The sequence below is a fragment of the Amphiprion ocellaris genome, chromosome 14 (assembly GCF_022539595.1).
Source record: "Amphiprion ocellaris isolate individual 3 ecotype Okinawa chromosome 14, ASM2253959v1, whole genome shotgun sequence".
Classification (NCBI taxonomy): Eukaryota; Metazoa; Chordata; class Actinopteri; family Pomacentridae; genus Amphiprion; species Amphiprion ocellaris.
In genome coordinates, this window is record NC_072779.1 from 27740027 (window position 1) to 27756766 (window position 16740).

The window sequence follows — 16740 nt, forward strand, 5'->3', positions numbered from 1 at the left end:
CCCAGAGCAAGCCAAAAGGCGACAGTGGCAAGGAAAACACCCTTTTAACAGGGAAAAAAACCTCGAGCAGAAGCACAGGGAGAAACAGCGTTAGTGTAATGCAATAATGGTATATATAGTAAATACAAAGGTAGTTAGAGAAGGGCTCAGTGCATCAAGAGAGGTCCCCCAGCAGCCTAGGCCTATAGCAGCAGAACTAGGGGCAAACTAAAGGGACATCAAGAGGGGCAGTCAGTTGAGCAATGTTTCAGAGAGCTTTTGGGACAACCTGATAATAAGGAATTACAGTAGTCAAGCCTAGACGTAACAAATGCATGGACTAGTTTTTCTGCATTACTCTGAGATGTAGAGATCAGGATGTTCCTGATTTTCACAATAGTTCTCAGGTGGAAAAAGGAAGTCCTACAGATTTGTTTTATGTGTGAGTTAAAGGACATGTCCTGGTCAAAGATAACGCCGACGTTCCACACAGTAGTACTGGAGGCCAATGTAATGCCATCCAGAGTAACTATATGCTTTGAAAGCAATTTTCTGAGATGTTTGGGGCCAAATGCAATGACTTCAGTCTTGTCTGAATTTAGTAGTAAGAAATTATAGGTCATCCAGGTCTTTATGTCCTTAAGACAATCTTGCAGTCTGCCTAGCTGATTAGTTTCATCTGGCTTCATAGATAAACACAATTGAGTTTCATCAGCGTAACAATGGAAATAAATACAGTGCTTCCTAATAATATTGCCTGAGGGAAGCATGTATAATGTGAACAGTATTGGTCCTAAAACAGAACCCTGAGGAACTCCATGATTAACCCTAGTATGCTCAGAAGAGTCATTGTTGACATGCACAAACTGGAACCTGTCTGATAAGTAGGATTTAAACCAGTCCAGTGCTGTCCCTTTAATGCCAATACAATGTTCTAGTCGTTGTAATAAAAGTTTGTGGTCGATTGTATCGAATGCTGCACTAAGGTCCAACAAAATAAATATAGAGACCAGTCCATTATCTGAGACTATGAGAAGGTCATTAGTAACTTTCACCAGAGATGTTTCTGTGCTATGATGCACTCTGAAGTCTGACTGAAACTCTTCAAACAAGCTATTCCTTTGCAAATGTTCACATAATTGATTTGCTACTGTTCTTTCCAGAATTTTAGAGAGAAATGGGAGGTTGGAAATTGGTCTATAGCTGGCTAAAACATCTGGATCTAGAGTGGGCTTTTTAAGTAAAGGTTTGATTACAGCAACCTTAAAAGCCTGTGGTACATAGCCTGTTACTAGAGAGAGATTAATCAGATCTAACATTGAGGAATTAATTAAAGGTAAAGCCATCTTGAACAGTCTAGTTGGGATAGGATCTAAAAGACATGTTGATGGTTTGGATGTAGAAACTATTGAAATTAGTTCAGAGAGATGTATGGGAGTGAAAAATTCTAAATATCCATCAGGTCTTACAGCCAATTCTAAAGCATCTGTACTCGATGATACATCTGTTACATTTGTAGGAAGGGCCAGATTAATTTTTTCTCTAATCGTAATAATTTTATTTGTAAAGAAGCTCATGAAGTCAAAGCTAAAGGAATACAAGGTTCGACAGAGCTCTGACTCTTTGTCAGCCTGGCTACAGTGCTGAAGAGAAACCTGGGGTTGTTCTTGTTTTCCTCTATTAAAGATGAATAATATGTTGTCCTGGCATTACGAAGAGCTTTTTTTTTTTTTTTTTATAAATTACTAGACTATTTTTCCAAGCTACAGAAACTTCCTCTACATTAGTGGAATACCACTTCCTTTCCAGCTTTCGAGATGCCTGCTTTAAAGTCCGCAGCTGGGAATTATACCAAGGAGCAGGTTCTCTCTGAGATATAACTTTCTTTTTTACAGGTGCAACACTATCAAGTGTTGTACGCAGTGAGGCTGCAGCATTATTAACAATATAATCCACTTCTGTGGGTGTTGCGCCTTGGAATTATCCTCTAATTAAAATTTAAATACACCTGCTAAAAAGTTAAAAACACATGGTATTAAGATATAATTCATGATTCAAGACAAGTTAAAAACATAATTCATAAGTGTTTGCAAAGGTTAAAAAAAACATTTAATGCTGATATGTACAATAACATTGATTGTGAATGTGTACCTGCAGTGTTATTACATAGTCCTGTACCTTTAAGAAAGAGACACGCAATGACTTGTGGGAAGGCAAGTCCCGACAGTGTGTTGTAGTAGCAGAAAAACAAAAGAAATGTTTGAAGTTACTGAACCGAGGGTTGTTAATTAAAGTTGCCCAAAACGAAGATGAACCTGAGTCTGGCCGTTCATTTCATGGGTGCAACATAAATTTTGGTGTTTCCGCCCGGTTCAAGTAAGTTTTTCTGCCAAGTTTTGCCGGAGAAGACTGTTTTTTCGTCACCCGCGAAGCAGAGTGAGAAGACGGCTTTTCCAGTCCGCCATGATGACCAACTACAGCCAGCCTGGTGTGTATCAACGAGGACTTGGATGCAAAATAAAAGCAACGGACTAACCCTGTCTTATCTGTGAACAACCTAAAGACTAAACAACATGGACAGTGAGTGGGAAACGCTTTTCGACGACATTGAAAAGAAGCTTTTAACTTTACCACTGGCTGAGTTGAATAAGCTAAGTGAAGAGCTTAAGCTAGAGCTGAGTGATGAGACAAAGCTATCATGTCGATTAATGAGAAGGCATATACTCATTTATCTGGAAAGTAGTGATGTTACAACATTGGAGGACAGTGGTTTATCCATTCTTTTGGCTACAAATGACTTTATTAATATTCTGCAAACACCAGCCACTGTTGAAAACGTGAGTGTTGCTGCCACGCCGGAGCAAGTGGAACAACAGGATCAACCTGTGATGTCGGAGCGCCCTCTACCGGATCAAAGCGGTACTGCAGGTTTATCACCACAAAGGTCAAATAACAGCATAACGTCACAAAGAGAGTCATTACAACTGAGAGAACAGCCAAGTATGCATCCAGTATACAGAAAAGATTTTCGAATTATTGGACAAATAGGAGAAGTTGGACAAAAGGACAAGTTAAACTTCACATGCCTTGAAAGACAAATTGAACGTGGACTAAAAAAAGGTTATGATGAAGGAGAAATAGTTGAGGCAGTGATCCAAGCCATTGCACCTGATGTCAAACTAAAGAGTTATTTAGAAAGCAGAACAGAGCTAACTTTAAACTCTTTAAGGCAAGTGCTTAGGACACATTTTATAGAGAAAGATTCAACAGAACTCATGCCTTAACTCGAGCAGTACAAGAGCCTAAAGAAACACCTGTTCAGTTTCTTATACGTGCCATGGATCTCAGACAAAAAGTGTTGTTTGCATCAGAAAGAGCCAAAGTAGGACTGAAATACAATCCTGAGCTTGTGCAAACACAGTTTCTGCAAACTATTCTGACTGGTTTACAAGATGATGCTGTAAGAGTGGATGTCAAGCCTTATTTACAGGATGCTTCTGTCGAGGACGAGGTGCTACTGGAGAAGATGAGCACCGCCTACAGCGTTGAACTGGAAAGAAGGAACAAGCTTTCATCCTTCACCAAGCAAAAGACCGTCAAAGTAGCTTCAGTGCAAGATGATGATGACAAAAGTGAAAATATTGCTTCAAAGAAAAATAAAAACCAAACACCCAAAGCAAATCCTATTGTGGGGAAACTTGAGGAGAATAACAAGGTTATTTGTGAGGCAATACAGAACTTGACAACCCAAGTTGCAAGTTTGACTGAAACCAAAGCAAAACTACACAAACAATGACAGGAAAACCTAGTGTTACTTCATTTAAGAAATAGAAGTATGGTTTTGATTAAGCTGTTTCTTGTTTAAAGAAAGTTAAACTAAAGAGTTAATTATTCAATTGTGTTATAAGTGCTATCAAACAAATAAGTCATTTTTCAGAAATATTTCTTGTGACCTAAGAGTAAATACTACACGTATGAGTTTTGGTTTAGTATATTTACAGAAAGAAGTGTGTGGTTCTAGATAACACAAAAGTAGTCTGTGAATGGGAGTACTACATATCAAGCATGATATAATGTCAAAGACATTAAGCTAAGTGGAATGGTAGATACAGCCATATGTGACTTAATGGACTTTGGGAGGCCTACCAATGTACCAATGATTTAAGTCTATACATAGCAACGGGAATGCAAGTTGTGAACAATTTGTCCTGTATTCATGCATTTGTAGTCACTGGTGTGTAGGTATTTTTGGAAAGAAAGAAATGTTTGATTGACTAGAATGTTCAATGTTAGAAGATAAGGATAAGACACAAGCACTTTTGCATGTTTGTTCATATAAACTTACAAAATGTTTTGGCAACATTTTATTTTTTTTAGTGGGGGAGGGTGTTGCGCCTTGGAATTATCCTCTAATTAAAATTTAAATACACCTGCTAAAAAGTTAAAAACACATGGTATTAAGATATAATTCATGATTCAAGACAAGTTAAAAACATAATTCATAAGTGTTTGCAAAGGTTAAAAAAAACATTTAATGCTGATATGTACAATAACATTGATTGTGAATGTGTACCTGCAGTGTTATTACATAGTCCTGTACCTTTAAGAAAGAGACACGCAATGACTTGTGGGAAGGCAAGTCCCGACAGTGTGTTGTAGTAGCAGAAAAACAAAAGAAATGCTTGAAGTTACTGAACCGAGGGTTGTTAATAAAAGTTGCCCAAAACGAAGATGAACCTGAGTCTGGCCGTTCATTTCATGGGTGCAACATGGGGGTGAAATTATAATATTTCCCTTCCATTATATCAGTAAGTGGTGCTGAACTAAATAGAGAGGGTATTAATTCCTTAAATTTAGTCACCGAATTGTCAGACAGACATCTACTGTAATGATATTTATTCTTAACTCCTATACAATCTATTGTTGTAAATTGAAATGTTATCATAAAATGATCAGAAAGAAGAGGGTTCCGGGGAAATACTGTTAACTGTTCGATTTCTATGCCATAAGTCAGAACTAGGTCAAGGGTGTGATTAAAACTATGAGTTGGTTTATTTACATGTTGAGAAAACCCGATTGAGTCTAATATTGAATTAAAAGCAGTCGTAAGGCTGTCACTGTCCACGTCAACATGAATGTTAAAGTCACCCACAATAATGACTTTATCTGAGCTGAGCACTAAATCAGATAAAAAGTCTGAGAATTGAGATAAAAACTCAGAGTAAGGAGCAGGAGGACGATATACAACAACAAATAGAATTGGTTTGTGAGCTTTCAAATCTGGATGAGAGAGACTGAGAGTGAGATTTTCAAATTAAGTGTAACTAGGTTTAGGTCTCTGTTTCATTTTTAAGCTAGAGAGGTAAATTGCTGCCACTCCTCATCCTCGGCCTGTGATTCGAGGAATGTGACAGTATGACTAGGAGGAGTTGATTCATTTAGACTAACATATTCTTCCTGCTGCAACCAGGTTTCAGTCAAACAGAACAAATCAATCTGGTGATCAGTTATCAAATCATTTACTAACAGAGATTTAGACGAGAGAGATCTAATATTTAACAGACTACATTTAATTGTCCTGTTTCTTCGCTCAGCTGAAATGGTATTAATTTTCATTAGATTTTTATGGTTACTATGTCTTTTGTTTATATTTGAATTGTTTAATTTATTGAATTTTGGTGGTCGGGGGACAGACACAGTCTCAATAAAGCTAACTGAATTCCTGGAGGGTGACAGCTGTGAGGAAACTGCAGAGAGGTGTGGAAGACTACAACTCTGCATCCTGGTGTGAACTCTGGGTTGTCATGCTTTAGGAATTCTAATAAAATCAGCCATATTCCTAGAAATGAGAGCTGCACCAGCCAAAGTGGGATGGATGCCGTCTCTCCTAATCAGACCAGGTTTTCCCCAGAAAGAGCTCCAATTGTCTATAAAGCCAAGGTCATTTGCAGTACACCATGTAGACACCCAGCGGCGAAACGACGACACGCGGCTAAACATATCGTCGCTGGTCAGATCTGGCAGGGGTCCAGAGAAAACTACGGAGTCCGGCATGGTTTTGGCAAAGTTACACACCGATGCCACACTAACTGTGGTGACCTCCGATTGGCGTAACCGTGTGCCATTACTGCCGACGTGAATAAGTCTTTCTGTATTTACGATTATCTTTAGCCAGCAGTTTCAAATTTGCTTCTATGTCGCCCGCTTTGGCCCCTGGGAGGCATTTTACTGTGATCGCTGGTGTCGCTAGCTTCACGTTTCTGACTATGGAGCTGCCAGTGATCAGAGTTGGTTTCTCAGTGGGTGTGTCGTTGAATGGGGCAAAACGATTAGAAACGTGAAGCGGTTTGTGGTGTGCTGGGACAGAGGACTTGAGCTTAGGACTACGTTTCCTACGAACTGTCACCCAGCTACCCTGACTTCCCGGCTGCTTGGGAGCTGCTAAGGGACGGCTAGCATAAGCTACACTAGCAGCTATACTATTGCGGTCTGCACTGGCTAGGGGGGCCTGGCTAACAGCTAGCGGGGTGTTTTCCATGGTGCGGAGCCGCGCTTCCAATTCAGAGAGCCTCGCCCCCAAAGCTACAAAGAGACTGCATTTATTACAGGTATCGTTATCACTAAAGGAGGCAGAGGAGTAACTAAACGTGACACACTAAGCAGGAAAGAGGAGAGGAAGAGGGAGAAGCCATGCTAACTGCTAAGTGCTAGGCTAGCGGACAGAGATAACAGATTAACTTAGAATTAAGTACTGAGAAGGTGCTTGAAGAAAACGAGTATATGTTACGATTCAAATATTACTGCTACACACAGATTTAATGAATATCAAATTAGATGGAGTGTATCAGCTACAGCAGTCACATGACACAACACAGCGCTACAGGAAGTGACGCAATGCGCTCACCATAACGTCAGACGTCAGCAGTCAAATATATTGAATATATATACCGATATTGCATTGCACTCACTGTGTTTCTCCCTGTGTCCTGTCTCTGACTGTCCCTGGTCCCAGAGCTGGATGCTTCAGATCTGTGGTTGTTCGCCCACCAACTGGCCTAGTCTCCATCTCTGGGATGCTGCTGCTGACCCTCCTCCAGCCCACTGCTTCCAGCTGCCCGTTTCCACCAGTCTACACTGCATTGCCCTTATTATTCTTGATATGCTCATCTGCATATTTTTGAATTTTACCACCAGCTATATTCAGCAAATTCTGGTATTTCGAAATAATAAAATTTTAAAAAAGCCAAAATAACATCTTTACAAAATGACAAGTTAAGGCACAAGAAACACAAATTTCCAAATCTCAGTTTTTGACAACATAAAGCCTTTGAAGCAAATACCTGTAGTAAGGTAACTGTCACTGTCACAGCCAGAGGCTGTGATTAAGTGGCAGTGCTCTCTCCTCCTCTGGCCTGTTGTTTCTCTCTCTCTCTAGGTGTGTGGCAGTGGTGGGCAGCAGGTGTGGCTGATTTCCAATCAGCTGATCGGGTGCAGGTGGGAGTTGCTCATCAGGCTGGCTGGGCTCACTATAAAGAGTGCCTCGTCTCGTCAGTTGGTGCCGGACCGTCCCCTAACTCACAGTTAGTGTTGCTGTCAGATCTGTCTGAGCCACTGCATTCTCCAGCTCTGCGTCTAACCCTGTTTTCTCTGTGCAGTATTGACTCCTGCCTGTTTCTGTTACCGTCTCTTCTGGTTGGAAAGCCACCTGGCAGAGGTTTCCAGACGCTACAAGGACCGGGGCTTTCTCCAAGAAGTCTTGCTAAGCTAAGGAGGACTCTGGCTGCTGCCACAGCTTGGACAGGAATCCTGGGTTCTTACCCCATACCAGAGAGAGAGAGACTGTTCAGTAAGGTTCTCGTTCCAAGCAGCATCAGACAATAGAGCATTGTTGTTTTGTTTAATTGGTGTTCCTGCTAGTGTAGTGGGATTCTGGGATAGAGTTTAGGTATTTTGTGTGGAGAGTAGTAGTTTTGTTTTGTAGTTTACCTGCTTGGAGGAATTAAACGTGGGTTACCGTTCTGTGTATAGTGTTTACGCCCTCCTCCAAGAAGTATTGTTTTGTTACGCCAACTGCGTATTGTTAGTGACTTCTGTTTCTGGTTTAGAGTTCCAATTGTAGTTTTTGGTTTTGCCTTTGTGCAAATAAATCTTGTTTCATTTAAGTCACTTGTCTGCTGTCTCATTTCCCTGCTGTTGGGCCTCTGCACCCGCCGTAACAGTACGGTCTGGCCAACATGAGCTCAGCGGGGGATGAGATGGTGGTCGATGGGGTCCCCGTTGTCACTATCCAGCAGGCTATCACTGACCAAAATACTGCCTTAGGACAGCATGAGGAGATGTTGCGTAGCCTTATGGATAGCAACAATGCATTGTACAACCAGCTCTCTGTCCTTACTGAGCGAGTGACCAAGCTGGCTAGTGTTTCTTCACCTCCGGCTCCTGTAGTCGTTCCATCACCTATTGTAAGTCAGGCTCCTCCGGTTAAGGAACCCCACGTCCCTCTCCCTGAGAGATATTCTGGTGATTTTGGTTCTTGTCAGGCTTTTCTTACTCAAGTTTCCCTAGTTTTTAGATTACAGCCTAGTTCATATGCTTCAGAGCAGGCAAAGATTGCCTTTTTGATTGGCCTATTATCTGGTGCTGCTAGGGACTGGGGAACTGGGGTTTGGGAACAACAAGGGCCATTGTGTAATTCCTATTCTGCTTTCATTTCCGAGATGAAGAAGATCTTTGATCATCCAGTCCGTGGAAGGGATGCTGCGGACAGGATTCTGTCTTTGAGCCAGGGAACCTGGAGTGTGGTCGAGTATGCGATGGAGTTCCGGACCCTGGCCTCTGAGACCCGCTGGAATGATGAGGCCCTTCGGAGTATTTTTTATAAGGGTCTACAGGACTCCCTGAAGGATGAGATGGCCATGAGGGACGAAACAGCTTCTCTGGATCAGTGCATCGATCTTGCCATCCGGCTGGATAATAGACTCCGAGAACGGCGGCGTGAGAAGCGGAGCCGAGGTTCTGGGGGAATGTCCACGGCTCCTGTGTCCCCGGCTGTGTCGGCCTCTTCAACTGCTGCTTCGGAGCCGGAGCCCATGCAGTTGGGCAGAGCTAAATTATCTGTGGAGGAAAAGGAGCATAGAAGAGCATCTCGGCTGTGCCTTTTCTGTGGCAGACCTGGCCACTACATCGCCATCTGTCCAAAACGCCAGCTAAAAGACCAGGCTCCCCAATAAATGGGCATATATTGGAGAGCCGAACTTTGACTGTTTCCCCTCAACGTTTTCTGCTTCCTACCACCTTGTGCTGGGGGTCGGATTCTTTACCTGTCTCAGCTCTGGTGGATTCGGGAGCCGAGGACTGTGTATTGGACGCTAATCTGGTGCGTCAGCTGGGAATACCTACAGTCCCTTTAACGCAACCTTTGGTTGTCCGGGCCCTGAATGGCCTTCAGTTAGCCCAGGTTTCTTGCAAGACTGTTCCAGTGGAATTAGTGACTTCAGGCAATCACTGTGAAAAGATTTCATTTAGTGTTTTGGAACATTCTGAACCCCCTGTTGTTTTAGGATACCCTTGGCTGCAGCTCCATAACCCGACTTTGGACTGGAAGAGGGGAGAGATTGTGGCGTGGAGTTCTGATTGTCATCAGAGCTGTCTTCTGTCGGCTCGGACACCATCTTCTTCTGTTTCTCCCTCACCTCCAGAGAAGGTAAAACTGGACTCCGTACCCATGCAATATCATGATTTGGCGCCAGTTTTTAGCAAAGACCATGCTTTGTCTTTGCCACCTCACCGTCCATATGATTGTGCCATTGAGCTCCGCCAGGGGGCAACCTATCCTTCTAGTAGACTGTATAACCTTTCCAGACCCGAACAGGAGGCCATGGAGACTTACATCCAGGAGTCTTTGGCTGCAGGGATTATCCGTCCTTCGTCATCCCCGCTAGGAGCAGGATTCTTCTTTGTGGACAAAAAAGATAAGACCCTACGGCCCTGTATTGATTTCCGAGGTTTAAACGATATAACTATCAAGAACTCTTACCCCTTACCTCTCATAAACTCTGCCTTCACCCCTCTCCAGGGAGCACAAATCTTTACCAAGCTGGACTTAAGAAATGCTTATCGCCTCATTAGAATACGCCAGGGTGATGAATGGAAAACTGCTTTTAATACCCCTTTGGGGCATTTTAAGTACCTGGTTATGCCTTTTGGCTTGACCAACGCCCCAGCAGTTTTCCAAAACATGATTAATGATGTTTTACGGGACATGCTGGGAAGATTTGTGTTTGTGTATTTAGATGACATCCTGATTTTCTCTAAGGACCTTGAGGAACATGTTGGTCATGTGAGACTGGTTTTAGAGCGTTTATTGAAGAACAGACTTTTTGTGAAGGCTGAAAAATGTGAGTTTCATGCAACCACTGTTCCGTTTTTGGGATATGTCACCTCCCCTGGACAGGTGAGAATGGACCCGGAGAAGCTGTCTGCAGTTCGGGATTGGCCGACCCCTGGGAACCGTAAGCAACTCCAATGATTTTTGGGTTTCGCCAATTTTTATCATAGGTTCATTAGGAACTACAGCAAGGTGGCTGCCCCATTGACTGCATTAACCTCTACCCTTAAGTCTTTTCAGTGGACCCCGGAGGCGGAGGCTGCCTTCTTGGAGTTGAAGAACCGGTTTGTTTCTGCCCCCGTTTTAACCCAACCGGATCCTTCTCTCCAGTTTGTTGTCGAGGTTGATGCTTCTGAGGTTGGTGTGGGAGCTGTTCTGCCTCAGAGGTCACCTAAGGATCAGAAGCTCCACCCATGCGCTTTTTTTTTCAAGCGTCTCTCATCTGCTGTGAGAAATTATGATGTTGGAAATCGTGAGTTGCTGGCCGTAAAGTTGGCCCTAGAGGAGTGGAGACATTGGCTGGAAGGAACAGAGGTACCCTTTGTGGTTTGGACCGACCACAAAAACTTAGAATATATCCAATCAGCAAAGAGACTCAATTCTCGCCAGGCGCGATGGACCCTGTTTTTTGGCCGGTTTAACTTTACCTTAACCTATCGTCCCTGTTCGCGTAACGTTAAACCCGATGCTTTGTCTCGACAGTTTGACGCCTCCGACGTCCCGAAGTGTCCTGAACCAATCCTGCCTAAGTCCTGTTTGGTGGCTTTGCTTACCTGGCAGGTGGAGGCCCAGGTTCGCCGAGCACTTCGCTCGCATCCAGACCCAGGTAACGGTCCTCCAAATCGCTTGTTTGTACCTGACCCAGTTCGTCCTCAGGTCCTGCAGTGGGGCCACACCTCCAGGATTGCCTGTCACCCTGGCTTCAGCCGCACCCTGGAGATTCTGTGCCAGAAGTTCTGGTGGCCCACTATGGATGCGGACACCAGGGAATTCGTTAAAGCTTGTTCTGTGTGTGCTAGGAACAAGACATCCAATCAGCCATCTGCAGGACTGTTACAACCCCTGCCTGTTCCACATAGACCATGGGCTCATATAGCGGTGGATTTTGTCACCGGCCTGCCTCTCTCTCGAGGTAACACCACTATCATGACCATTGTGGACAGGTTTTCTAAAGCAGCCCATTTTGTACCATTGCCTAAACTGCCATCTGCTAAAGAGACCGCGGATGTAATGGTCAATCAAGTTTTCCGTCTGCATGGTATTCCTGCTGATATTGTTTCTGACCGTGGCCCTCAGTTCACTTCTGCTGTTTGGAAGGCGTTCTGTGCTGCGCTGGGAGCCACAGTCGGCTTAACTTCTGGTTTTCATCCACAGTCGAATGGACAAACAGAGAGGACAAATCAGTCTCTGGAAGTGTTTCTTCGCTGCCTGGCCTCAGAGAACCCTTCCTCCTGGTCTGATAGACTTACCTGGATTGAGTATGCACATAACTCTGTGTCGAACTCTTCTTCTGGTTTATCTCCATTTCAGTGTTCCCTGGGATACCAGCCGCCTCTGTTTCCATCTCAAGAGCAGGAGATTTCTATTCCTTCTGTTCAGGCAATGATGAAGAGGTTCCAGAACACCTGGAGGAGGGCTAGAAGAGCCTTGTGTCAAGCATCTCAGAGGATGTCGGAGCAGGCCAATCGCTGCCGAAGGCTGGCACCAGAGTACCGCCCGGGGCAGCAAGTCTGGCTCCGGGCCAAGGATATTCCACTGAAGGTGGAGTCGAGGAAGCTGGCACCCCGGTTCTTGGGTCCTTTTACGGTGGACCGTGTCATTAACCCCAGCTCGGTACGTTTAAAGTTGCCTGCTTCCATGAAGATTCATCCAACGTTCCATGTCTCACTGATTAAGCCAGTTGTGGAGAGTTCTCTGGCCCTCCCTGTCCGTCCCCCTCCTCCTCCCAGGGTCATTGATGACACTCCTGCCTATACAGCTCGCAGGCTGTTGGCCGTTCGTCGCAGGGGTCGGGGACTCCAATTCCTGGTGGATTGGGAGGGGTATGGTCCCGAAGAGAGGAGTTGGATCCCGAGGAGGCAGATCTTGGACTCCTCGTTGATCAGGGACTTTTTTCGTCGACATCCTGTTCGACCTTGTCGGGCACCAGGAGGTGCCCATAGAGGGGGAGGTACTGTCACAGCCAGAGGCTGTGATTAAGTGGCAGTGCTCTCTCCTCCTCTGGCCTGTTGTTTCTCTCTCTCTATAGGTGTGTGGCAGTGGTGGGCAGCAGGTGTGGCTGATTTCCAATCAGCTGATCGGGTGCAGGTGGGAGTTGCTCATCAGGCTGGCTGGGCTCACTATAAAGAGTGCCTCGTCTCGTCAGTTGGTGCCGGACCGTCCCCTAACTCACAGTTAGTGTTGCTGTCAGATCTGTCTGAGCCACTGCAGTCTCCAGCTCTGCATCTAACCCTGTTTTCTCTGTGCAGTATTGACTCCTGCCTGTTTCTGTTACCGTCTCTTCTGGTTGGAAAGCCACCTGGCAGAGGTTTCCAGACGCTACAAGGACCGGGGCTTTCTCCAAGAAGTCTTGCTAAGCTAAGGAGGACTCTGGCTGCTGCCACAGCTTGGACAGGAATCCTGGGTTCTTACCCCATACCAAAGAGAGAGACTGTTCAGTAAGGTTCTCGTTCCAAGCAGCATCAGACAATAGAGCATTGTTGTTTTGTTTAATTGGTGTTCCTGCTAGTGTAGTGGGATTCTGGGATAGAGTTTAGGTATTTTGTGTGGAGAGTAGTAGTTTTGTTTTGTAGTTTACCTGCTTGGAGGAATTAAACGTGGGTTACTGTTCTGTGTATAGTGTTTACGCCCTCCTCCAAGAAGTATTGTTTTGTTACGCCGACTGCGTATTGTTAGTGACTTCCGTTTCTGGTTTAGAGTTCCAGTTGTAGTTTTTGCCTTTGTGCAAATAAATCTTGTTTCATTTAAGTCACTTGTCTGCTGTCTCAGTTCCCTGCTCTTGGGCCTCTGCACCCGCCGTAACAGTAACGTTTGTATGCTTGAACAGTGCAGACTACTTCCAATGACAAGATATACTGCATGCTCATAGACTGTATGTGCATGCTGTATACACCCTAACCCTCACCTCCCCCAGCATGACTGCAGTGGTGTGCAGTGTGTGACTACCCGGCCCGGACTGTTGAACGTGTATGAGCACTGAGCCTTCTTGCTGCGTTGGACTGCTGTGCGCCAGGCTGAAGCTGGGAATTTTTTTCACCCAGCTGTAGAATGCAGACTTTAGAATGTTGAGCGGGTTCCATCCCATTGTTGAAATAAAAACACCTGCCTAAAAACAATGACTGTTTCATACAGGCGCACTTTTGCTGTACAAAAGTTGCACTTCTGTGATACAAAAGTTGCACTTTTGTGATACAAAAGCTGTGCTGAGCTGGGATACCAGGGGCACGACGGGCTGCAGGGATACCAGGGGCACGAAGCTGGGATAGCACAGGCACAAAGGCTACAGGGATTCCAGGGGCACGAAGAATGCACCCTGGCCCAACCCAGCCGTGGCTCTACCTGGCTCTCCGTTGCAGCCTGCTCACCCACAATTAAGCCCCCACCACCAACCCTGCAGAGAGCAGAAGCAGAGCCGGCATCCCAACTCACTCTTCGTGCCGCTGGTATCCCGATGCATTCTTCATGCCCCTGGTTTCCCCAGTGCATTTTATCACCAGGCTTCTCTTTACCACCACCCACAACACCACCACCACCCACCCCCTCACACCTTTGCCCTGATGTCTTTTTTTTTTGCCAGACAGAAAGCTGACATAAAGAGAAGGAAGGAAAAATGCACCAGGACAACCATGGAGGTAAGTTGCTTTATCATTTCTTATTACTTCTTGTGTGAATGCTTAAGTCAGTCTAGGTTTGTATTTGTTATTGTCTTGATCATGTAATTTAGCTGTCAGTCCAGTAGTTGTCTCCCTAGGGAGCGCTAACTTTTATTTTTGATCACATCGGTTCCCTGTAGATAAATTTCTCCCTGTGCATTCTGTGTAACATATTTATTGTAAATAAATTCATTTGTTTTTCGGTACTCTGGTCTGTCGTGCTTCCATGGTCTAACACTTGAGTCTGTGATCCGCACCATGACAGATATTGTTCACATACATATGAATTTTTCCATATAAAGTAATTCTAGTAAAAAATCATTAATTTATATTATGTTGGTTTTAGTTCTAGTCGTAGGTACTGCAATAATATATGTACTACACTGACTTATGGTTCAGTATTTTATAGTTTTGATTTAAAGTATAACATCAAATGGCAAATAAGCTGATCTGTTTTACAAAAATCCTGATTTCAAATGGCCTTTCATGGATATTAGTGTGGAGTTTTTGCATGAAGATCTCATGAAATGCTTCATGATATATGTATATATTCTGTATATTTGCACACTCTTTTTATATTCCTCTTTCTCAACTGTAACTGTGGTGTCAAGTGAATTTCAACCGTTGTGGGATGAATAAAGTTGTATCTTATCTTAAAAACAGTAGGCAAAGAGGGACAATACAATGTCACGTTTTTCCAGTAAGGAGGATGTCTGTGTTCGGTCGGTGTGATAATACAGGTACTATACGTACATATCACCTGTAGAGGTCTCCATTTTACTGATTGTTATACACGTTTGTTGCATCTCCTGTGTTGGTTTCCATGCAAGAGGACAACAGGGCTGGACAAACACAGAGAGGGTGCACCCCAGAGAAACACCCTGCTCACGAGCCGTGGCTTGAACTGAATTTTCACATTGCGAACGATCAGTGTGTAATAAAGCACCCAGATGCTGCTGAGCTACAATGAATAAGGATGGTAACTGTGCAAGCTGTGCGGCGTGCTGAAGATCTGCGGGCACTATTCACTCGTCTACCCGGTCTCGCTGTAGTTACTGTAAAGTTGATCGAATCCGTCACAGAATCATTTTGATATTCTGCTGTCCTGCTAGGATTTATGTTTGGTGGATGTTGGGATGCCTGCCTCTCCTCTCCTCACAATGGTTTTGGGTAAGTTCAATGTATATTCCCGGCTGCAGCAACTAGGATCACTGATTTTATGTGAGTGTGTGTGTGAGTGTGTGTGTGCGCGCGCGCGCATAACCGCATGCACACGGGTTTTAAATAAAAGAGAGATACAGAGAAAATGTTTATTAAATGAGCTGGTGCAATGTACTACTGTACACAAACTGCATATTTTAGGAAAGAACACCACGAATAGGCCTAATTGTTTTTCGAGATTATGATGTTCAGAGAAATGCGTAAATATGAGAAATACACAATAAGATACAGGTACAGATTGCACTACTGCATAAGTCACATAAATCTGTTAAGTCTTACTAATCACATGTCCATATGGCAGAAGAAATATAAAAAATACCATATGGATGAGAATCACTATAACCACAGGTTACTATAACCTCTTTTGTATTGATTTTATTTATAGAAAATCATGTAGATATTATAATGATGTCACTGCTGTGATTTAAGTTGCAAAGTAAGACAAAGAGAGAGTGGTATTTAATAATAATATCATGCATAACCCTTATGTTTCAGTAATCTGCTGCAAAGGAAATAAAAGTCCATGAGTGTTCAAATTAAGACATTGTGTTTTTCTCTTCATGTCGTTATCTCTATCCAAAATATACAGTATATAGAAATAAACAGGTCTCTTACTGGTTTCTGCTGCCTGTTTGTGTGCTAGAAATCATGCATCTGATATGTGGAAGCACATTCCAGCCTAAGACTCAGCTTTAACAGATAGCACAGGGCCCCAATATCACAATTAATCCAGCTGTCCATGGGCTTTCATTAGCTCGCCATTACAGAATGAATTCAGCAGGCCATAGCAAAACATGTTGTACCTCATGGCACTGCCTCCTTCACACTGCAGTTGAAAACATAAATGCAGCTGAATAAATTGGCTGGAGCCACTATTTGAACTTCAATCTAAATAAAAGCAGTCATGTAGCCACTAAGCATTATGCATTATGCAAAGTACTATGTTTGTAATTCACCTCAGGATGAAACTAGAGCTTATACCTGGAGTTTAATGATTCCAAGGCATGCTGGACTATTGTCATCCAATAACTGCCTACTCTTGTGACCTTGAAGATGGATGTTATATACTGTAGGAGCAGCTATTGCAGGATTTATGTGCCAAGAGGAAGATGAGGGAATAAGGCTCTGGATGGAACGCACAATCTGTGGCTTCCTTTGGCTTTGTCTCCTTCACCCAATTGTTTTTCAGGCCACACTCTATTTTTAAAACTTGAAAAATTTCCTATTTGCCCTTTATGTTGTTAATTTTTTTGCCTCCTGTCCTGCACAGTGCTGAGAAAT

At 43.7% G+C, this 16740-nt stretch overlaps 1 protein-coding gene across 1 annotated transcript in view; it reads left to right on the plus strand.

Moving 5' to 3' along the window:
• The first annotated feature begins 15043 nt into the window (after positions 1-15043).
• LOC111572159 (CXADR-like membrane protein) overlaps positions 15044-16740 on the plus strand; it is a 127117-nt gene continuing 125420 nt past the window's right edge. The window contains 1 exon segment of the mRNA XM_055017294.1: positions 15044-15408. Coding sequence (XP_054873269.1) covers positions 15375-15408 — 34 coding nt within the window. The 5' untranslated portion in view covers positions 15044-15374.